This window comes from Sardina pilchardus, chromosome 16 (genome assembly GCF_963854185.1).
Source record: "Sardina pilchardus chromosome 16, fSarPil1.1, whole genome shotgun sequence".
Taxonomy (NCBI): domain Eukaryota; kingdom Metazoa; phylum Chordata; class Actinopteri; order Clupeiformes; family Clupeidae; genus Sardina; species Sardina pilchardus.
Window position 1 is genome coordinate 15214379 of NC_085009.1, and position 23382 is coordinate 15237760.

Consider the following 23382-nt stretch of genomic DNA (forward strand, 5'->3'; position numbering starts at 1 on the left):
TATTGTTTCTAGCACCAATTCGTTTGTCAACATATTTTATTGAAAATGTTAAATATGGAAGCTCATCAACCATCATTTACATATTGACGGCATTCTGGTCACTCAGAGTTGTATCTGGCAAGGCTTTTCAACTGTTCCTTCCAGTGTTCCTGCCAGCTTAGCAGTTTAGACATCTGAGCATCCATGTCTGCTTCCACCTGGGCAAACTCCTCTTTGTATCTCTGCAGGTAACGCTGTAAGTAGGTAAGTAAGTACATTTCATTTAGAAAGCACCGTCACAGCTTTCACTGTCAAACGTGATGTACCAAACTCAGGAAATTGTAATAAACACACAAATACAGAATCAGACGGATACAGCATGATAACAGATAAAGGGGTAGGGGGCTGGGACGGCCAGAGAGTAAAGGGTGGATTTTGAGTCTACACTGGTCCCACAGATGTGGCGCAGCAACGGCAAAGGCTCCGTCACCTTTACTGTATGTTTGAACTGTGATAGGCATATGCTGGAGAGCTACACCGAATCACCAAGAACAAACAAGTAATATAACATTTAAAACATAACTAATATGATGTGAGCTTGTATGTAGGAGTGTGTAGGATGTGAGTAAAAATGATATGTTCCTTGTGAGTATACATGGTGTGCTATGTGGAGAAGGGTTTGGGGTAGTGTTTTGCATTAGCTGACCTACCTGGCATGTCAATGACGAAGAGGAATGATGAAGTGATTTAAATTTCTATACCTTGTGTGCAGCATCTCGTGCTTGAACAGTTTGCAGGTGGACCAATGTTGTCTTGGCTGTAGTGATCGAGGCAGTTTGTCTGTCAGAGTTTTCCATCGATTTATCATTAGATGACTCAAAGTAGACCAGCCCTTGCCATATGCTTTAGAAAGAAACCACGTGTTAACAACATAAAACACTAGTAAATCTGAATTATATATATCTTTATTAGAATTCCTTACCGTTGGCCTCTGTGCATAGTACAGTTGTCCTCCTCTATAGTCGTTCCAGCAGTTACAAGATTGTCCTTCAGTTCAGTCTCTGAATCAGGAAACAACTCATTTGTATTATACTGTAGCGGAGAGTGAAGCATGTTGTAAAACTTTTCCATAATTTTCCCACAATGACATCATAATGGGAAAATATACCAAATGAAAGGCCATTATATTGGGTACACATTTTGTATGAATTAGATTGTTGTATCACGTTTCAGTGTTTTTTTGTTTCTTCTATATTTCATACACAAGTCTTGCAGAGCTTCCTATGCTAAAAACTAGTTCTGGTTATCTGTTATCAAGCAAGCGTGTTCCTAGAAACTAGCCAGCAGATGGCAGAAATCTAAGTGCACTTCTGAGATGAACTTGTCTTGCATATGTTGTTTTTGAAATATGTTAGGTGTACATGTTTTTGTCTGCAATACTATTAAATCCTGTGGAATTCTGTTCTTAGTCTCTAAGCTAATAGCGTACTTCCTCCTTGAACGTCATCAATTGTCAGCAGTTCATCCATCTGGAACAGTAGGCCCTCAGCCAACGCAGCAAGAGCTGTAACACAATTTTCCCCATGGTTCCTCAGACAGTCCTGCGATAGAAATGATTATAGTAAGCTTACACTGCTAACCATCAACACATGCATATACAAGCCATTCAAGTGTTCACAAAGTGTGAGATTGTGTTGTAGCAATAGTTTCTAAAAAGCTATACATTATGTAGTATACATGAATGCAGTTGTGTGCACATGAAGCTCCACAAAAGCCTGAATATACATTAATGAAGTTAATATTTCTATTATCATGGGTTATATTTACATTATATAACATTATAGTTATATATATATAATACAATATATTATATTATATAGACTATATTGGATAACCATACTCTGTGATACCATGTGATTACAAGTGTTGACATCTCAGGAAGCTTATAAGTGTAGAGACATGATCTGTACAGTACTTGTATGGCAGACACACAGCGACGTGTAATCAGTTATGCTAACGTTAGTGAGACATCTGGTAGCTGATTATATACAGTACTTGTGGCTTTAGTGACCTTTAGCTGGAGGGTGGTGCTGCGGATGGCGCTGCTGTGCTCCTTCTGCCTGCGCTCCTCCATCTCCTGCAGCTGCTGCAGCTCTGCTGCACAAGCCGGGTGGCTAAGACGTACCGTCAGTCGTTTCCTCAACTCCCTCTGAACCAGTCACAAACATCCATTACATACCCCGCACATCAAGACAAAAAATGTCATTTAAATGCAATTATCGCACATTCTTTACATACAATATAATCATACATTCTTACACAAATGTAGTGTATTCTGCTCAAATGTTTATCTACTGTATATCAAACGGATTTTTTTTTATATCGTCATTTTTTATTTTGACCTTTTTCTCCTCGCTCTCCTTCAAGGTGACTGCAAGCTTCTGTCGTTCGAGGTCCATATCCTCACTTAAGCTGTGTAAGCGCTGCTCGATGAGGTTGGAGATGAGCACCACTGGGACTCTAGACAAACAGTCTTCACAGTCCTTCAGCTGCTGCCTCAACTCTGGGGACAAAGCAGAAGAGCAGTGCTGCTTAAGGTACATGAATTATTGTGTGATGACATGTCACTGTCAGCACCAAATCAAATTTGGCAAAGATCTGGCTCAAAGAACATGTAGGCCTAGTCACTTAACACAGTCACTTGGTAAGGCCTGTATCCAATCCGATTCACAGATATCCTGCTCAAAGTGGCGGTTTGCGAATGCATTGTTTTTATCTCGTCCCAAACAGACACTGTATTCTAGTGATGGTTGGCATATTGTGGACTTGCGGTGGAAGTGTGTTCCAGAACCTTGGGGCAGCTACAGAAGAGGCCCAGACGTCTTTTCTTGGTTCTCATCCTAACGTCACATTTGACACTATACGCACTTGTGCCTTTAGCAAGATATTTGAATGATTAAGCACAGTAACGTTCGATAACTCTTACCTTGTAGGCAACCGTTGTGGTAGTCTAGTGCTTGGCTTTTGTATTGCAAAAGTCTCCTGTTCATCTCTTCCGCACACAGTTCAAATGTGTCCTGTAGGTACTGTGGCCGTGTAATCGGCCGTCGCTCCTTCTTCCTGTAGAACTCCTGCGTGTGATATTCAATAGTGAATACTCTGCTGTGACTGAGAGAGTGAAAGGAATCCTCTCTCTGTCCTCTATCTTCCCTCTAAAAGCTCTTACCTCTGCCACCAGAAGAAGGCCATCATTAGCTTTCCATAGGATATGTGTCACTATACCTTTTAAGTTGGTCCTGAGATGAAAACAAAGATATTACCCGTGTATGCTAATTCTGTATGATATCTGTATTTAAAAAACTCCAAGTGCTAAGTGAGTGCTTACATGCTTTGCTCCTCAGGCCTGGGTCCAAACACCTGAAATCTCTTGTCAAAGCGAGAGGCCTTGGCAAACCTCTTTCCACTGAGGAGGGAAAGGTAAGCATATGTTAGCGTAACATAGGCCATGTAAGCGTACATGTTAACATAAAACATAAAATATAAAATATTTAGAGCAAATGGAACTGGATTCAATTGTTTTCATCAATGTTGTAAATTACATGTTGTAAATGTTGTAGAAAGAAATGGTTGATCTTTAATGCAATATACAGATCCCTATTATCAGCAACCATTCATCCAATATTCCAAAGGCACATTTTGTTTACTAATCTAATTTCAAAAAGGCTAACCGAGAAAACATTGGAGAACCAATGTGCAATTATGTAAGCACATAATCTGAGAACTGTTGCACTGATTAAAAAAACAATTAACCGATCTGAGCTGGTATTCTGTCTATAATGGAGTGAAATGGAAATTTCTAAGTGACCCCAAACTTTTGAACAGTGGTGTAGGCTACATGCCTGGAAAGAAAGAGGAGTTGGTAAAGGATATCCGTGGGGAACACAAATGACAAATGAAATTTAACTTAAAGGTACTCTAAGCAATGTTATACAACAGTTAGGTCCGTTAGGAGCAATTCATTCATTTTGATTGGACGAGAGGCATTCTATGAGTCATCACGAGTGGCGATATCCCAGCACTCAAGACTTTTTAACGCCACTCAAGACTTTTAACTGCTTGTAATCACTCTGTGAATTTACATTGTAACTGTTAAAACATTTCATTCATTCATATAAAGTGTCAGCGAGAGAAATTAACGAATTCGCAAATGAAGCAATATGAGAGTCCATCTACAGTATCTCCAGGTGTGTCTCTTAAAGTGCCGATGAGCTGGATTGAGAAAAGCAGGCACAAGCTAAAATAAAAAATCGTACACGGAAGACTTTGTGGGCCATTAACTGTTTTCAACCCTGGCTCAGGAGTCTGGCCACTCTCCTCTACAATTGGAATGTTCATTGCCTGGCAACTTGTCAGCTCTAGTTGGAACTGTTTGTGGCGGAGACGGACTGAGAAACAATCAAAATAAACATTCTAAAAAACATACTCTGGTGTCTCAAAATTAAATGAGTTGGTAATAGACGAGATGCGCGTTCAGGAGAGTTTCAATTGCATGTGCAGAATGGGGAGTGAGGGGCGAGCCAGCTCTCTGTTTTGTTTGAACGTCAATAGAAGTGACGTTACCCAACATAGCTTAGTGCACCTTTAACATTACATTGTGTTTTTTTTGCACAGATCCGAAAAATGAGAGGCCCTTTGTAGGCCTACATGAGAATTTCTACATCCACCTGTCTTTACAGCTGTTTCCCCCCCTTTTTTCTGTTAAAGTAACACTACCTTGCTGTCTGCCCTCTCTCTTGCAATGAATCGATTACATTTTTGCCGTGTTGCCCTAAAATCGACCAGGGATTACTAGGAATGAAATATCAGAGTGGCGTTCGTCAATTCAGATTTTAACAAATTACTCCTTCAGATACAACTATTGTGTAATAGTAACAGTATTCGATTTCAGTTCAGTTTTCTCACTCTCTACATACTGTTGGTGATACCCTGCATGTGAAACCAGCGTAGAACAGGAGAGAGCCATCTTACCTCTGAGCGCTGAGGGATTCCTGAGACCTCCTGCGGAGGCTTTCCAGCCCATTATTGCTCCTTCTCTGGGCTGCAGGAGAGGCCCCACCCACTGCCACATACAGAAGAAACGTCTCAAAATCATTATGGAGATTCAGCAGAAACCTTGCCCAGCTGCAGTTATAGTTAGGTTATGCATATTTTTTAATATACTCACAAGCCAAGACATAAAATACAATTAAGTACTAACAGGACAAAGGCTCTGAAGGGCATTCCTGAAATTCTGATACTTCACTTATTAAAAAACATTGATTCCTCATCCTAAATTTGCTTCCCTTCAAGGTTGGATTTTCACTGTGAGACTAAGGTACACTGACAAAAGATCATTCTTAATATCTCTTCTTACTGAACTTTCCTTGGGGCTCCAAAAGAGTGTGCACTATTCATCAGAAACTCAGCATCAATAATCTGAGAGCATTAGAATATGGCTTGAGAAAAGAGAATGACACTGCAAAGCCACATACCTGGCGCAGTAGAGACTCGATCTGGAGACTCTGTTTGAGTATCTGGAAGAACCTTAGGTTTGCTTATTCTGCAAATGAAGAAATGAATAATCAGACTGACTGAGTCTGTCAGTGCGACTACACCAGGTGTGTAACTAAGGCGTTCCATCGCAGAGCGTATGCTGCATCAGTTAGCTTCCACTATAATCAATGGAACTGGCTACATACACGAGACGTGCGAGCGCTGCACACATTCAAAAATGAGACCAAGTCATCTAAAACTATTTCTAATCTCCACCAACAGAACACTTCAGTTGTGCTCCCAGTGTAGCCAGGCAGCAATTCAAATAAAATCCTGGGGAACAAACTCTCTCTTGGCAAAAATTGTCTCTTGTTACAAAACTCTAACAAATATAATATAACAAATATAATATAACAAATATACTAACAATACAACAAAATGCTTGTCGGTTTCATATTATGGCGAGGTTGCTTCAACAGGATTGAATCGTCTATATATGGCTTTTCCTCTCACCTCAGGAGCCCCTTAATCACTCCCACAGCCACATCGTCTATGAAGGATATCCCAACGCTGCTAGGCTGCAGGAGCCCATCCACCGGAGCGCTGCCGTTTCCTCTCTCCTCCTTATGGGAGAGGGGACGAGCTGCTATGGCAAACGGGCCCTGCAGTGGAGACTCTAGCAGCTGAACAGCCATGGACGGGTCCTAGACACAAACATGCCGCAGCATCAGGTTCACTGCACTTGCACTCAATTAGGAATAACTGTGTGTCAGGAAATTTAATAAACATAAATAAATAAATACATACATACATACATACATACATTTTTTAATACACAATCTAAGAAACAGTTACAAGCAGTTCGTGCAGTAGGTCTATATTTTATGTACTCCAGTCTTACTAAAAGGCAATCAAGGTAGGAACATCTCTTTCTCAGGTCTCCCGTCAAGGCTGTGGTAAAAGTGAGAACTTCTTCTAGTGTCACCGCTTGCTGAATGAGAAAACATACATATTAATTTAATGGCCTCACTGATGTCATTGGTTCACTGATTAAAGTGCAACATGTATTGTGTGCATAACACAGTCAATCACAACTTAAAATATATTAAAATGTGCAGCTTGATTTTCTGTTGATCAGCTTTCAAATGCATTCATTTTTCTAGTTCCTTTCACAAGTCTGAATTTTCTTATTGGTCTCTTAACACCAATTATGAAATTTGTTGCCATGAAAAATACATTTGTTGTGGAAGAGCATTTAGATGCATGTTTTCTCTTGCTCAATCTTTGTTGATATTGAACCATCAATAATAAATTGATTGATTGATGGGAAATATGATCAGTTATTTCAGAACATCATCGTTATGGAAGTCTGAAAACAATTTAGCTACAGGACAACAAATAGAAGTACTCATCAGTGATGGATTCCTGCTGCATACCTTATTGGGGCTTGGGTTGGAACAGGCCTGAACCATTATTTCCAGATCATTAATGAGGTTGTCTATATTTTTCTTTTGCATGTTGCTGTTTGTTGCCTGTGAATGAATCACTTGCTTTAATATTTAAATCAATAATTATATATATACATACATATGTACAATCTAAGTACAGAGAAAGAAGAATATTTTGGATACCTCTGTTTTAATCTGAACCTGTGTGCTAGTTAGTACTCCCTGGATTTTCTCCAGAAACTTGAGATCCACCGTCAAAAACTGGAATTTATCTTCAAATCTCACAATAATATCTTTGGCCTGCAAACACACAATCATTTTGACAAATACCTCAATCAAATGTTAATGCTTCATGAACTATGAATGATCAAATATGCACATACATCTTCTAAAGATGTATGTGCATTAATGTACAGTATGAGTTAAATTAACTGCACACCTGATCATCTGAAATGGACCTTAACTAACAAACAAGCTAAAACCCATGGGTGCTACAGTAGTAGCGTCTCTGGCTGTGAAGAAGCACTAATACGTATGTGCCTACATGTGCATTAAGTCAGTCTGCCAAAAAGGCGAGCTTGTCTCAGCTGATTTCTGCTCTAGCCATGTTGGCATGGTGGCTGTACCCTGCTGGACTGCTTCATTACTACTTGTTCACAATTAACTCAATCTCAATTCATCAAGTGCACTCTGCATCAATATACTTAAGTGAAATAAGTCAAATATTTCCATAATACCTGCTCCAGAGATTTTAATTCAATGTTTTCCATTTCCAAGTTTATGGCCTCATCCGTAGTGTCAATCCGCTTAGCAATCTTCTCTAAGCGCTTCTGATGGAGTTCAGTTTCTTTAGGTGTGTAGTTTCCTCCCTCTGAAAACAATCTGGAACCACACGTACAATTATACAACACAACTCATTTCTCAAATGTGGCAGTTTTGTTGGGGCAGGGTTGGATGGACAAATATTACTGACCTGATGGATTTTATTAATTTTGCATTGGCTCCTCGGAGGCTGTCTAATTTCTGCTCAATTTGTTTTCTGAAGTGTCTCTGTGATTCCTGGACGACAGCAATGTGCTTCTCCAGGTTGGATTTCAGTATACCAGAGAGATTAACCAAGCTTGAGGAATTAAGAAAGAGAGAGTCAACTACTGCAATGACAAAATCTGGATTAGAACAAAGGGTGAACCAATCATCTGACAGTTCACTACAAAGTTGATTGCACAGGGTACTCAGGTATGTCAAATGTTAAACTCCATAGGAGCGATGAAGTTCAGTGCGAAGGGAACTGCACAATGTGTAGGGAACTAGGGAACATAGCTATATCAATTACCTTGACGTTTTTTCTCCAGAGACAGCTTACGCATGTGCATGAACATTATAATGTTGCTAGTTTAGTGGCTTGAATATGAACAATATCATCCTATGACGTTATGGACTCCTGTGACTCGGAACTTGGATCATACTACATCTCTCCACCAAATTTCATGAAAGTTGGGCCAATAGGTTTTGTGCAATCCTTCACACAGACAGAAAAACTAAACTGAAAACATGACCTACTTGGAAAGGTAATAATGTGGTCTTACAAGCTGGTTAGTGGTATCTAACACCGTGTCCTAATTGTAAGCGACTACGCGACTGTCACGTTGCGCCGGATAGTTTGTGTCCACATTGTATCCGTTAACATTCTTTAACCTTTGTTACGTTGTGAAGAAGTTAATGTCAAGGCGACGCGACACGACTAAAATAGAAACGGACAGAGCGACAAAACAGGGTTGAAGAAGTCACGTAGCAAAGTAACTTGTCGCGTTCGGTCACATCGCATTCAGTCAGGACATTCCAATTGAAAATACAGAGATGGAACTGATTTTGTTGCACGCATTCGGTCGTGTCGCTTGCAGTTAGGACACGATGTTACAAGCCAAAGGGAGCAGAAATAGAGAGTGTGCTAAAAACATGACCGATTACGCAGCTGTATTTTGTATTGTTGACATCCTTACACATCAGATTTAGTTGCTAAGTTGAACATATCCTCCATGCCATAGATTTGCGTCTTGAAGTCTGCGGTGAGCTTGTGCAGTTGGACCTGAAGTTCTTGGAATTCACCGCGCAACATGGTCAGGGACTGGAGCACTGCTTTACTGTGTTTTTCGATATGATCCCTATGAAACACCAGCTCCGCTACAGTATGTAGAAACAGAACATATTGGTATGGATGTGAAACAAGGATCAAACTCTTACTCTCTAAACATTTTTGGGTAACACTTTATTTGAAGGGGTCTACATAAGGGTGACATGTAAACGTCATAAGAATGACATGACACATGTCATGCCCATTATTGATATTTAATAATGTGCATGTGTGTTAAAAACACCCAAAACCGAATGACACATTATGACAACAGTCATAAACATTAATAATGTGTCATTAATGTGCATGACATGTGTCATGTCATTCTTATGACGGTTACATGTCACCCTTATGTAGACCTCTTCAAATAAAGTGTTACCCATTTTTGTACAACCTAATGCTCCCCCTGCACAATCATTCCCATATGATCTCTATAAAACACCAGCTAAGCTATGCAGAAATAGAACATATTTGGATCGGATGTGAAACAAGCATTAAACTCTTACTCTTTGAACATTTTTGCGTCACATAAATGCTTCACCTGCGCGAACATTGTAGATATCCATTTCAATCCTCTTGGTGCGGGGTTCGTGCAGATGCAGGCGCAAAGCATGCTCAGCTTCCACCTCGACTTTCTTAGCTGATATCACATCGGCAGTGTTCATCAGAACGGAACTGTACCACTCTTCAAGGTGATTGAAAAAGGCCAAACGCACACTATTAAAAAAAGTGAGAATGATAGAGGGTTGTTTAACAAGTTCCGTCTTTAAAACAAGATTTACTTATTCGATGCGTATGTCCTTACTCTCCGAGGAGCTCGATGAGGAGGCCTGTGGGATACTTCACCAGCTCAACTTCTGGAATATCCGGTTCCTGGTCATCGTCGGCACTCAGAACCACAAACTTCACTGCACTGTAATTATTTCCTTTGGCACTGGTGAAGGACTCCTGACTCCGAGAGTCACAGAACACCTGAGGACAGTCAGCATCATCCTACCACACACACACACACACATACAGATAAAAACACACTGCATTGTGCATTTATTGCATTTATTCATTCAGAAGACGCTATTTATCCAAAGCAACAACATTTGAAGTGTCAGTGGCAGCTATTTCTTTGACTTGAAGATGGACCGAGGGGATTCACTTAAAAGTTGGTAAGAAGAATATCTTTATTGTCATTAAAGCTTAGGCTATGTAATGCATTTAACAACAGAACAGCTGTCTACCATCATATGAAGAATTTGGTTCCAAAATCAGCTATCCATTTTGAAGAATATAAAACATGTAATAATTGCTAAATGTGTGTGTCATAGATCCAATTATTTATCCTTCATAACTTCATAACCTGACATCTTTTGTCCCATGCTTCAAGGAAGACTGAGGAGATGCAGGTATGCGTTCTTACTCAAAGAATGTAGCCTGTGTTGAGAAATATGAAAAGGAACATCAAATGTTGCACTCTGTACCTTGAGAGTATGTGAGTCATCTGAGAATGAGCTGCCATGGCTTGGACTTCCGATTGTCACAAGGATACCAAAGCGTTTCTTGCATTGATTCAGAAGTTGCTTCTTCCTTTTCATGATGACTTTGTCATCGAGATCTAGAAGACACAAACTCAATTTCAAATAACTGTATAAACTCTTAACACTTTCATTTAAAGATAAAAATGATTTGGTCATTTGATTGATTATATTCAAGACACTCACCTAATTGAAGACTAGGAAAAAGGGTTTTAAGTTCATCAGGTACCTACAACAATGCAGACAATTATTTTCAATGCTCGAAGTGTACAGAAAATGGTCAGAGTTCTCTACAGAGTAAGAAGAAAAATAGCCAAATAGTCACAATGACAACAACCATAAAACACATACAAATTATGACTGCACAAGGATAGCTGAAAAGATAGATACAAGGTAAACAGATAAGTCTTCAATTACTTTCTGAAAATTGGGTACCGGTAATATGATTCTCGTAGTAGTACCGGCAAATGAAAAAGTTTGTGCTATGTGTTAAAAAATGTTGTGCTAATGTACGTATTTAATGTTTCTTGGTGTTTTAAGCCCCCAACGTTGTCTTCAAGGCAGTGCTGCCTGGAAGGAGCTAGCATTAGGCATGGGTTAAGGTTAGGGTTAGGTTTAGGTTTAGGATTATGTGCCTTTAAGTTGACGGTAGCAGCTCTGCCTGGAAGACGACGTTGGTGGCTTAAAACACCATCAAGCATATTTAATACCTGATAGTCAACTTCGTTGACACTGAAGAATCTGCTGAGAGCCATGCTATAGATTTGCAATTCTTCTTGGACCATGGTAGGATAACACTCCACTCTATCAACTTCTTCTTGACGAAGAGTCATGTACCTATAGTGTAGACATGAGGTTAACACAGAATAAGTCATTACGACACCTCTATTTGCTTAACAATAAGGAAGCATTGGCACAACTGAATTTAGGTACTTACCCTTGTTTTATTTCTCCCAAGAAACCGTTAATTTTATCAAGAGTGGCTTTCAAGGCTTCCTCTGAACTTTCTTGTCTAAGTTTGTCCATCATGATGTCTAGCAGAGTGTCTTTTTTCTGGAAATGGAAATGATTCATATCATGTCATCCTACTATTATAACTGAAAAAGGCGTCTGTGTAGGTGACAACTGTTGAGCACCAAAGACATGGCGAGTGAGCAAACGGGTGTGCAGAGAATTGGTCTTGATAACAGAAGGGTTTCATGTTGTAAAAAGTAAAGATATGTTCACTCTAATGTCTCAGTAAAGACACCACTTCAAACTCAAAGTTCCTCAAACTTCAAGGCTGTGTATAGCTTCAACCTTTGGCTGCGTATCTCTTTCTGTCCTTGTTCTTTGCTTGAGGTCCTGAAGTTCTTCTTCTGTATGCTCTGGCTCAAGGGCGGCCATCGAGGCTCGTCGGGACATTCAAATAAATATTCAGCCATTCCTGCTGTAGTCTGTGGATGAGCACTTCTCCCACATACTCCCACGCTATCTTCTACACACTACCACTGAAGTGTTATATTATTTTGAGCGATTTATTTTGAAATGGCGCCAAGCATGCCCCTTGCATTTCACTATAAGCCATTTTGTTGCCAAAAAAAGAGGTCTACTGTAGCTCCCCCTATCAACATATTTCTGCTCCCTGTCCCTGCAACTGCTTTGAACTTGTTATCATCCAATCCATAAATAGAGCCTAGGTTGTCATTAGCTCGATGGTGTTTTGAGCCCCCAACGTCGTCTTCCAGGCAGCGCTGGAACCCCTATCCCTAACCATAACCCTTAACCCATGCCTAACCGTAGCGCCTTCCAGGCAGCGCTGTCTTGAAGACAACGTTGGGGGCTCAAAACACCAAGAAACTTGCCATTATCTATGTTTATATTTTCCTTTCATTGACCACTCCCTAGTATGTCTATGAGGGATCATGGAGGTCAGTTCTCACCATTTGCTCCTGCTTGTGGACATGATGCAAATCGTCCATCTGCTCCTGCAGCTGCTGCTCTCTTTGCTGAAGCCCCACGGCGTGCAGCTCCCAAAGATGAGACGCTGACTGCATGAACTTGAAAAGCAATTTACTCTGGCCAGCGGCTTTCTTTGCCAAACACTCAAATGCTCTCTAAATTGATACAGAGGGATGGAGAGACAGACCATATGAATGTAAAGTTGTACATTTTAAGAACTGCATAACTAGATTCATCAATGCTAAGAGTAAAATTTCCACTATATCTAAAAAAAAAATGGCATGCCATGACCGTCAACTCAAGGTATTTTTACATTATATCAACACTGGTCCCATGTCATTCCTCTCTCTCACTCCTCACGCCTTGTGTGCATGTCCCAAGTTTCCTTCCTGTTCCCCAGACCCTACTGATAAAGGCTAATATGGTTGTAGCCATGCCTCAACTGCTAGCAAATGGAACCTTTTAGTGTGCTGCTTTCAACAGTGATAATTACATTTCTGTGTTGATCAACAGAGATGTTTAGCTCAACTGTAAAAAGTGGATATGCATCCAAATAACCATCCTGACAATCTCTCCATTACTCTGACCATCACTATTTGGCAGCCAGTTTGTTGCACTTACATCCAAGACTTCCAGATGCTCCTCTTCTTGTTTCTGGCATTTTCCGATCAAAGACAGTAGTTCAGTGTCAACAACATCTTGAATTTCTTCTACAGGCAACCCATAAGTGTGCACTTCATCCTGTTCATGGAGCAACAAAAACCTTTTATCCACACAATGATCAAACTAAATTGGAAAAAAACTAAATGAAACATTTAAACTAAATTAGGATGAGTGTACAGAACCAATGTTTTGCAAAGGGCTTGCTAGCTAAAAGTGCTCATCTATGATGTAAATCAACAAAAAAATTCAACAATGGTTCCAACCACTCTTTCAAAGATTGTCTAGTTACTTTATAAACCGTCTCTGACTCTTTCCACTCAACTTTATCATGGGAGTAAATACATTATGGAAGGTGCTGTATTTAATCCGACCACGGGCCAATCTTTTTCTCTCTCTAATGTGATGGAGCATCGGGTAACAACTTACCAAAAGCACACCAAAAATGCAAAACAATGATAATAATAATGATAAAATACCTTGAAGTGCTCCACCTCTGCTAGGCAGTTCTGCCAGATGTTTTCATAGTAGCTCTGCAATTTCTTCACTGTGTCAATATGCATGCAGTCTGTGGAGGAACATAAAGTTATCAACCAATGCGTACATAAATAAAAAATCTCACAATATTCATATGCTATGGTGATGTGGGTAAGGGTCAAACCTATTTTGTCATTTACTGCAGATAAACTGGAATACCACGCTGTAACGAAGGACTTGGAGCAATTTGGTGGTGTCAAAGTTCTGCAAAAACCCAGCAATGGAAGACGTTGATAATACATTGTTCATTGTTCATAAAACATCTGACGTGGTTAAGAGTATCACACTGTTTGAAAGTCACGTCTTTTCAACGATACACGCTTACTTGATTGCCTGTAGGACAGAGGTCCTCTCCTTGTTGTACTGCGCCTGTGACTCCTGCAGAGTCTCCAATGTGGCCACGATGTCCTTAGAGCACTTTAAGTCTGGATTGTCCATAAAATCTCTGAATATGGAACAAAGTAGAAAAATGGTACATGGAATTCCTACAATAATTGTACAATAACAATATTGTGAGAACAGGGATTAAGGGGATGAAAAAAAATGAAGCCAGAGTTTGAAATTGGTACTGTAGGGGATTATTCTAGTTAGTTTGGTATCCAATAGTGCTATCGAAATGAATGTATTAATTATGATTAATTTTACAAACTGAACACAAATAATAAAGTACATTAACTTGTTGTATGTTAGATGAAACACAAGGGGGCACATTTTCACAAATAGCAAAATACAGTATGTGGAAGCCCATTCCGCTATGAACCAATGAGTGTCAGAAATTGGCCAAAACATCTGCAAAACCTATATCTGTCTACCTCTTTGTATAAACATAACTACAGACTCCCTTTTATAGATAAAACCATGGATAAAGCTGTTTCCAATTGAGTCAGCAACTACTTGAACAACTCAAGAGGTTTTTTTTTTTTTTTTTTAAACAAATTTCAATCAGCTTCCAACCTCACCATAGTGGGGTTTCATCAGGTCCCTTTACAAGGTGTATTAAAATGTTCAATGTGTCAGCAAGACCTTTAAAACAATGTGAAAGCGCCACTTTTCAGTGATTTTACACAGGAATGTCAATTGAATTGTGTTGGTTTGCGTCAAACTTACTTGAATCTCTGAACTGCAGCAAGGACCTTAATTCTTTTCCAGTCTTTCAGTTTGTCCTCCCATCTGAGCCGATGGAGTGCCTCTTTCTGCAGGTCCTCCTCCATCAGGTTCAACATCAGTTTGGCCACAGCCCTTCTATTAGACAGCACAGCCTGGTTTATCATCTGAGGAATACATAGAAACTTTTCTCATGCCATGTAAAGAAGCAATAATAAATCTTGCATTTTGGGGCCTATTGCATCGTATTGCATCCTATCCAATTGTATCGCATCGTATCGAATCGCACTGAATCGTTCTGTATTAAAACGCATCGTCTGTGAATCATATCATAGCTTTATGAATCAATACGAATCAAATCGACTTAAAAGGGAGAGATGCACACCCCTAATAGAAAGATCTACATTGTCTCAAGAGACATTTTCTACAGCCACTGAAACAGTCTATACTGAATAAAGTAAAGGCTACATACCATGGCTTCACTGTCCATTAGTCGATGAACATCACAAGGCAAGACATAGCTGAATTTTTCCAGGTTCTGAGTGTATTTTCTCAGCAATGTTGAAATCTGAACACAATAAACATTTTCTGACTTTTTTGTCATGCTAATAATTAGAGCAGAGTTGATAGGAATCTGCCTATTGATGTTTTCATCATACCACGGCTGTTCTCTCTGAAATTAATTTTTCAAGATTCTCATCTAGCTTCCTAATCCACTCCCTCCTGTTGGCTGATTCCTGGCTGACCAAGTCCCAGAGCATATGAAGGTCCTGCAATAAAGAGTTAATAGGGTTAGGATGGTTAGGGTAATTATAGGGTTAGGCCTCACTGAACTTGTAACAATGTGTATTTGTGTGTCTTGTTTCCAGTAAACAATCTCTTATGACCTTATTCCTCATAAATGATGCTAACATAACCACAGATTGGCTATCTTTCGGTCAAATCAATGCAACATCACCACTGAGATACAAACGGTAGATTCACTAAACCCTATTCAACTTTCTTATTTTAAAACGAAGTGTGCAATGATGGACCCACGTGCTTTAAAGGTGCAGATGAGCTCCACCCTTTCCCCTTCACTGTGATCGGTCACGGTTAGCTTGGCTAGGATAGTTCTCCACTGACTACCTACAGTACATAGACCACTGGAACAGTGACTGGACCACTGGACTCTTCTAATATATAAGGACACTGAATAAGGAGTCTCCTTCAGCTAGTGCTATAACTACTGGAAAGAGGACTCTCTAGTCTGTCCAATATGCACATTTTATTTTTTACATATTTTATAAAAGACTATGAATTGACGGATTTCCTCCACATAAAATAAATTAAAATACTATTATTAGCCAAAAAACAACCATACATAAATTATATAATAAACATAATATAAAATATTACCTGGTTGTTAAAACTTTCCAAATCGGATGCATTATCAAGCTTTCTCATGAGACTCTCAACTGTGGCATCATATTTCACAAGCTGACACATGGTATTCTCTGCTTGTTGTTTGATGCTGAATTCATATTTCTGAAAAGCACAGCATGAACATTTACTCATTTTACTCACAAATGTAATCACTCTCTGTCCCATTTAAACAGACACATTTAAACAATATGAAAAGAGTAGCACCATGAATGTCTTCCATTTTGTTTAAATAGGATGGCTTAAATAACACAATCCATACCACACTTATCGCAGCAAGATCCTGATGCAACTGAGCAACAGCCTCTGTGTGATCCCTTAGTTTTTTCTTCTTGAGGCGTTCAATAATGTCTGAACCCTTTACCTCAGCATCTGTGAACACATTGTCAGAATTATGAACAAACTACTTGGGTTTTTTTTTTTTTTTTTTAAAGTCAATCTATCTGAGATGCCAACATGTACAAATTGCTAAAGTGATTATGAGAGGGATGTGAAACACAACATGCACTCTACCTCAGAGGAGACAATGGACCTCATACAGTACAACAATATACTCTTAATTTCTCTCGACTTTTCTCTTAATACTGTTTAAAGACAAAACATGAGAGAAGTCAACTCTAGATGAATCAAACACTCTTAACCGTGTGCTAAATCATCAGTTTTTTTTACAATTATTTTCCATAAAAATAATTGTAAAATTATCCCATCCCATAAATCATTTACTGTTGGGACTGCTAGACAGTTTGATGAATATCATATTGAATTAGATAATTCGATTTGGATTCATATCTCTACAATCTCCATTATCTCTACCAAAAAAGAAAAAAGAAATCGAGAAAACTCTGATCCTGCTAATTTTATCATCAATTACATTATCACCAGTGGCTCAATTTGCAGCCATTTGCATGCCATGATTACCGCCACCGTGTTTGACAAGTGAGGTGGTATGCCTTGGATCATGAGCCGTTCCTTTCACTTTCCACTCTTTTGTCTTCCCATCATTCAACACACTTGTTATGATCACCAGACCTTTTGTCAATCCCTTGATGTTGTGCTCAACCGTACCGTAACAACTGTATCGTTCATTAAATGTTGTTGAAGTTGTTAGCACCTACTTGGGCCTATCTGGGCCTACCTGACTTCGCCATGAAGAGTCAAGGCCTTGTAGGGCTACTACATGTAAGTATATCAGGTTTCATGTGTGCAGGTGTTCTCGTGTCATCGACTGAAAATCTCTTAACGGTGCTACTGTATGTGGAGTTCTGTAGGATTCAAATGGTCTTGAACGTAGCAAAACATTACACTGAAGTGCTTTATATTTAATACGGAACAAAGAGGTATTACAATAGAACCGGTGTCATCTGGCTTACATGCTAATTGATCTGGGAAACAGAACAGGCATTTTTGACATTATGTCAACACAGTTGTTTCCTTACATTCTATATTATTGAGTCTTCATAGGGATAATCATTTTCATACATCTTCTTTTCATGTTTTATTGATATTTCTCTCCACATAGCACCTCAAGAATGACAAAAGAGACACTCAGCGCTGACAGTGGTCATGTTGAACAGAGAAACATAGATACAGTATAAAAACAGACCAGATCTGAGAACAACATACCAACATCATCTGGTAGACCACGGATCTCCTTTATCAGTTGATGATTTTTCTGTATTGTTGTGCCACCTGAGAATGGCTGTGCCCTAAGAAAAAAGACACCATGACATTTAAATAAAGGAAGTTAAAATGGACAAAAGGTCATGTTGGCAACAGGGATATCTCTACAAACAGGTATCTCTGGTGAACCAGACAAAGGTGCTGACTTTCAAGAGGTTTGGAATGTTTTTGCAAGGTGCTGTGTTGTATCCATAGCACAAACTAATCATGGTAGCAGAGACCATATGAATGCTATGACTTAGCCTACTGTTGGTACACATTCAACCTAAATACACCACATCATATTCAAGTTGTTATATCTGCTCATCATTAGGAAGAGATAATTCATAATAAGACTAAATCAAAATTAGAAGCATGTTGTGGACACATTCTGAAATTAATGGGCGTCATGAAAGTTTGTAGGCAAAGAAAATTGTCAGTGAATTAGTGTATGCATTATCAATTTTGTAGATGACTATTGCAGCTGGAAATTCTACATTAATACGGTAGTATTAATTCAATCGGAAATTTTAGGCTATTGGTCAGATACTGTATAACATGGTGTATCTGCAGTATGAACTCAATAAGTTCCGTCATCATAAATATTTATTTTAAAGGTTTAAAAAAAAATAAATCACCGTGCAGAGGTGTCTTCGGACCACATCGAACATTCCGTCTCAATCCCGGTCCGCAGCGCTCCAGGGTGTACCCCCTGACCCGCTTGGCCGTCACAGTTGAGGTGAAATCCTCCACTGGCAGCCCGTTTGCTGCGTCCATCATGAAGAGACAAAGACAGCTGGACCTACAACATTTGGGAGATTGGTGTAAAGTCAGCTTTTCTCTCAAACTTTTGCAAGTAAGGTCGCCTAAACTCTTTTGTTCAACTGAATTCACAAACATTTCAAATGATATTATAAAATTCTAAAATCTGAAGCTGCTTTAATAGTATGTTTTGTTCATTGATGGATGGGTACATTTCCTGTTCTGGCTTATGGAACAAGCAGACAAGTTCAAATGACAAGTTCTCAAGAAAAAAAAACAGAATGTACAAGAAAAAACAGAATTTCCCTCAGTTTGTGATTTCGTCCCGCAAGGTGAGTTGGGACACAATATGCACCACCGAGGATAAACAATATATATCCGCTGCAAAGTTTGCTTGTCCATTACAGATCTCTCTGTCTTTAAGGCTCAGGGTTCACATATGGAAGATTCCTTCACACTTGTAATGGAAAAGACAAAAGGGCAGAGTTTGTTTGCGTTTCTTAGGGGATGTTGCTATGTTTTTTCATTTATTGACACATTTCAGAATTTACTCACACTCATGCTTGTGTGAGAAGTCATTGGATGACTGTGCTATGAAATACCTGTTGTTCAGTTATTAAAATATCTAAATCACAAATATCAGCACAATTCAATGACTGGTACTAACCCCATTGTGTGGTGCTGAATTAATGACATCACAACAATACTGCTATTATGACATCACACTGATTCTACATTATAAGTGCTGAGGAGCAAAATACAAACCACTTCAGAATACACAGCACAGGTAAGTAGCTTCATCAGCTCTCTTCAAAATGTATTTAATTTATTTTAATTACATTTAGCAGCATTGTCAAACATTATACTGTTTTGAAACTTGACAGAATTAGCCAAAGTTGATCTCTGACTTCTCTGGAATATTAAGGTAATGTGAAACATTTTTCTTTCCATTTCATGAGTTGATGACAATTAAGTCATTTTTTTATGGTGCTTGTCTATGTCACTTGCGAAAATGGCTAAAATGTTGACTTTTTATGGACACAGTACAAATAATATAAATTATAAATAACTCAACTTTATAAGGAGAACAGTTCTGAAATGAAACATAATTAAATGTATAATGTTTAAAAAGTGGGTGAGTACTTCGTTCAATTAAATGTCCAATTTTCTTTAACAGTAATACAGCTCAACAGTGAAAGCTGCTCTTCCTGACGCGTGAAGCATGTCGATGCTTCATGTATGGGACAGAGCCCGAGCGGCAGAGATGAATCTTCAAGTGAGGAAACACGCAGCTGCACTGGAGGATATCTCCTCACTGGAGAAAGTAGTGAGGGAACTCCAACAAAAAGAAGGGCTGGAAATGATGAAAATTGAGGATCCTATAGGCCTATTATTAGGTCAAAAGCAGATGGAGTTTGTTCAGATGGAGAACTTGACTCAGAGGATGAGACAGCTGGAGAGAGAAAACCAGCATCTCAAACAGGACATGGAGACCAGGAAGGAGACAGAACGTGTCTATCAGTCAGACATGTTGAAGCTGGAGAGAGAAAACCAGCATCTCCAACAAGACATGGAGACAAGGAGGGAGGTGGAACGTGTCCATCAATCAAACATGTTGGAGCTGGAAAGGAGGATGAACATGTTGGAGCAGGTATCTGGACAGCAGATAACCTCACTTCACTCCATTAATGAGGAGATGTCTCAGAGGTTGAGACAATTGGAGACAGGGAACCTCATTATGAATCAGGAGATGAAGGCCTTCAGGGAAAGGGAATTGGAAATGAATATTCAAATGAAAGAACAACATTTCTTGAGCCAACAGGAAATTGCATCCTATCAGAAGATGAACGAGAAACTTCTTCAAAGGATTAGAAAACTGGAGGCCGAAAACTGGATGCACAAACAAGAAAGGGCACTGGAGATTAAAATTAAAATGAAGGAACAACGGTTGACTCAACAGCAAATTGTGTCATTTCAGAAGATGAATGACAAACTGTGCCAAAGGGTGAGCAAACTGGAGATAGAAAATCGGAGGCAGAAACAACAAATGGATTCTTGGAGGGCAAGAGAACTCCAAGAGAGAGAGATGGCTAAATGCAACCAAAGGAAGGAGCTGGAAATGAACAGCAAAATTAAGGAACAGCTACTGCAGTGTCAACAGCAGGTTGAGTCGTTGCAGACCATGAATGAGACATTCCTTCAAAAGATGAGGGAACTGGAGACAGAAAACCAGACACAGAAAAAGGAAATGGAGACTTTGAAGGCAAAGGAACGCCAGGAGAAAGGGAGAAAGGAATCAAATGGAATGCCAGACACCAAAGTTCATAACTTACTGAAAGACGAGCTGAACATGCACCATGACAGACTGAAGAATGTCAGACAGATGGATGTAAAGTGGCAGGGCCCTGCCAGTGACACAGACAAAAACAGCGGTGAGAAGCAAAGCCATGGAGACTGTCCACTCTTGGCCAAGGAAAAGACAGCTCGAGTAAATGCAGAGAATACTCTCCTCAAGTCACCTGTACATGGAGGTAATTACTGACAACTCTGAGAAAACTTATCTATCTAAATCCAAGATAATCTATGCCTTAAAAACACACAAGGAGTGTATATTTACATTTTGTTTTTCTTACACAGATCACTCCTCTGCCATTGTGGGAAATGTGACAGCAAAGTGTCTGCCACCCTTGCAAGGTAACCTCACAGAGTATTGTTTGAGCTGTCTTCACACAGTATTGTTGACTTATTTAACCCGCTACTTTATTACAGTAACTCGCTACTGAAATTCAGTTTTCAGTTTCATTTGCAATGTTACTGTAGACCCCCTATTTCCCAGAGGCACTGGGAAAAAGACAATAACTTCATTTGAGCAGAGTGCCTCTCCAGTGATTAGGCTAGCACGTTAAATGCGCTATATAAATAAAATGACTTGACTTGACTTGACTAGCCTTGTAAAACTGTGTCTTATATGTTGTTCAAGATACATACTGTCATGGCATGCCAATGTGTGCACAAATCATTTGATAACTTCATGTGCTATAATCCTTTAAATAGACATGTGCAAAAATCAGGCAAACGATGGTTCAAAGGCATCGATGGAGACCTCAGTGAAGCGGAAGAAAAAGACCAACAGACAAAAAGCCGCTGAGAAAAGGGAAGAGAAAGCAGTAAAACAACTGGAGATGGACAGGCAGAAAAAAGAAAAAGAGAAAGAGATGAGGGATGAAGAAAGAAAGAAAGCCATACTGATTCAGAGACTGGAGGAGGAGAGAATGAAGGCTTTGGCAGAAGTGGCAGCAATGATGAACAAAGGTGTTCTGAAGTAGGCAGACCTGAGAGCAATAACATCATTGCAGATTCTTTCTCACAGATTATTTTTCAAGAAATGGATCGTTCACATTCATCTGTTTATCAAGGGACAGCTAAATAAACAACAAATAAAACATGTTTGAGCATTACATTGGTTTCAGTGTCACACATTATCAGGTCCCCCAAAACATCAGAAGTCAGAATCAAATCCATAAGAAGGGGTCAAGCTGGAGCAAACATTAGACAATGATGATTGGCAGTTTAGCAGCTACAATGCTTCCCTGTGAATAATCTTATTAATGTTCATCTTTAACATACAGTACTTTTCTTCTGAGAATAAATAAAGCTTGAATATAAATGAATAATGAATGAATTGTCCCAAAAAAGCTAGCAGAGAGTCAACGCACAAACACCGATCAATTACTCAAGCCGTACCTTAAGGAGCGCTGTCCATATAAACAGTGCTGAAATGTCCCATTGGATAAAGACATTAATATAAAATGAGTAAATAATGAAATGTTATTTCAATTTCCATCAGTTTCTTCCCCCTGCACAAAGTAAAGAGGCCCAGGCTTCATAATGGAGGGAAGGCTATCACTGTCAATAACTGCTAAGATACTGGAGACAGCTAAAAATGTACCTGTATAAAAATGCATTGGGTTTCTCAAAATTCCACGGCACATACAATTTTTCCTCATGACACTCCTGTGGAAAACCACTACGTGACGCAAAATGTGACACTTCAGCCGGTTATCATTTCACTATAACACGATATAAACACTAATTAAGGGACGAAATACTGGGGGAAATACTGTTGCACTTACAGTACTGTGGTGCACTAAGTACAGGGACTCATAGATCAGAGTCAGAGATCTGTCATCTCAACTTTAGGGCCCGAGTTCAGTGGAAATATAGGAATGGGAAGCTGGGTCAAGACGGGGACTCGAGATCTCTAGTGAAAGGAAATTGAATAAACCAATCACATGCAACCTTTGTTATGATTCTGATCTATCTATCTATCTATCTATCTTGCACTGATTAACTTCGGCTGGACTCTGGCTACAGTGTGCATGCACTGTTGACAAAATACGCTGTCAAGCTTGCACCTTAGGGCATTTATTAAAATGACTCAAAAGCTAAAATGATTTGTGTGTGTGTGTGTGTGTGTGTGGGTGTGTACGTATGCCTTTGTTGACGCTATTTGAATTATTGACCCATTTCAGTATTTACTCACACTAATGCTTGTGTGAGAAGTCATTCGATTACTGTGTTATGAAATACCTCTTTTTCAGTTATTAAAATATATAAATTCCAAATATCAGCACAATTCAATGACTGGTATTGTACTGCATGAACCCCATTGTGTTTTTCA

General features: G+C 39.3%; 1 protein-coding gene across 1 annotated transcript; it reads right to left on the reverse strand.

The window, feature by feature from the left end:
* Positions 1 to 67: 67 nt before the first annotated feature.
* On the reverse strand, positions 68 to 19262 carry ccdc180 (coiled-coil domain containing 180). Its single transcript, XM_062515971.1, has 37 exons — positions 19257 to 19262; positions 18578 to 18741; positions 17904 to 17986; positions 16543 to 16652; positions 16257 to 16385; positions 15518 to 15628; positions 15331 to 15426; positions 14862 to 15025; positions 14080 to 14199; positions 13879 to 13958; positions 13697 to 13785; positions 13179 to 13298; positions 12539 to 12712; positions 11554 to 11669; positions 11327 to 11453; positions 10803 to 10845; positions 10563 to 10696; positions 9896 to 10083; positions 9632 to 9807; positions 8960 to 9140; positions 7933 to 8079; positions 7697 to 7841; positions 7143 to 7259; positions 6948 to 7043; positions 6413 to 6502; positions 6025 to 6215; positions 5511 to 5578; positions 5008 to 5098; positions 3365 to 3442; positions 3206 to 3275; positions 2966 to 3110; positions 2382 to 2542; positions 2051 to 2188; positions 1469 to 1580; positions 962 to 1040; positions 741 to 882; positions 68 to 233 (listed from the first exon to the last, which is right to left on the reverse strand). The coding sequence occupies exons 1-37, from the start codon at positions 19260 to 19262 to the stop codon at positions 99 to 101; spliced, it is 4416 nt and encodes a 1471-aa protein (XP_062371955.1). The 3' UTR covers positions 68 to 98.
* Positions 19263 to 23382: the final 4120 nt, after the last annotated feature.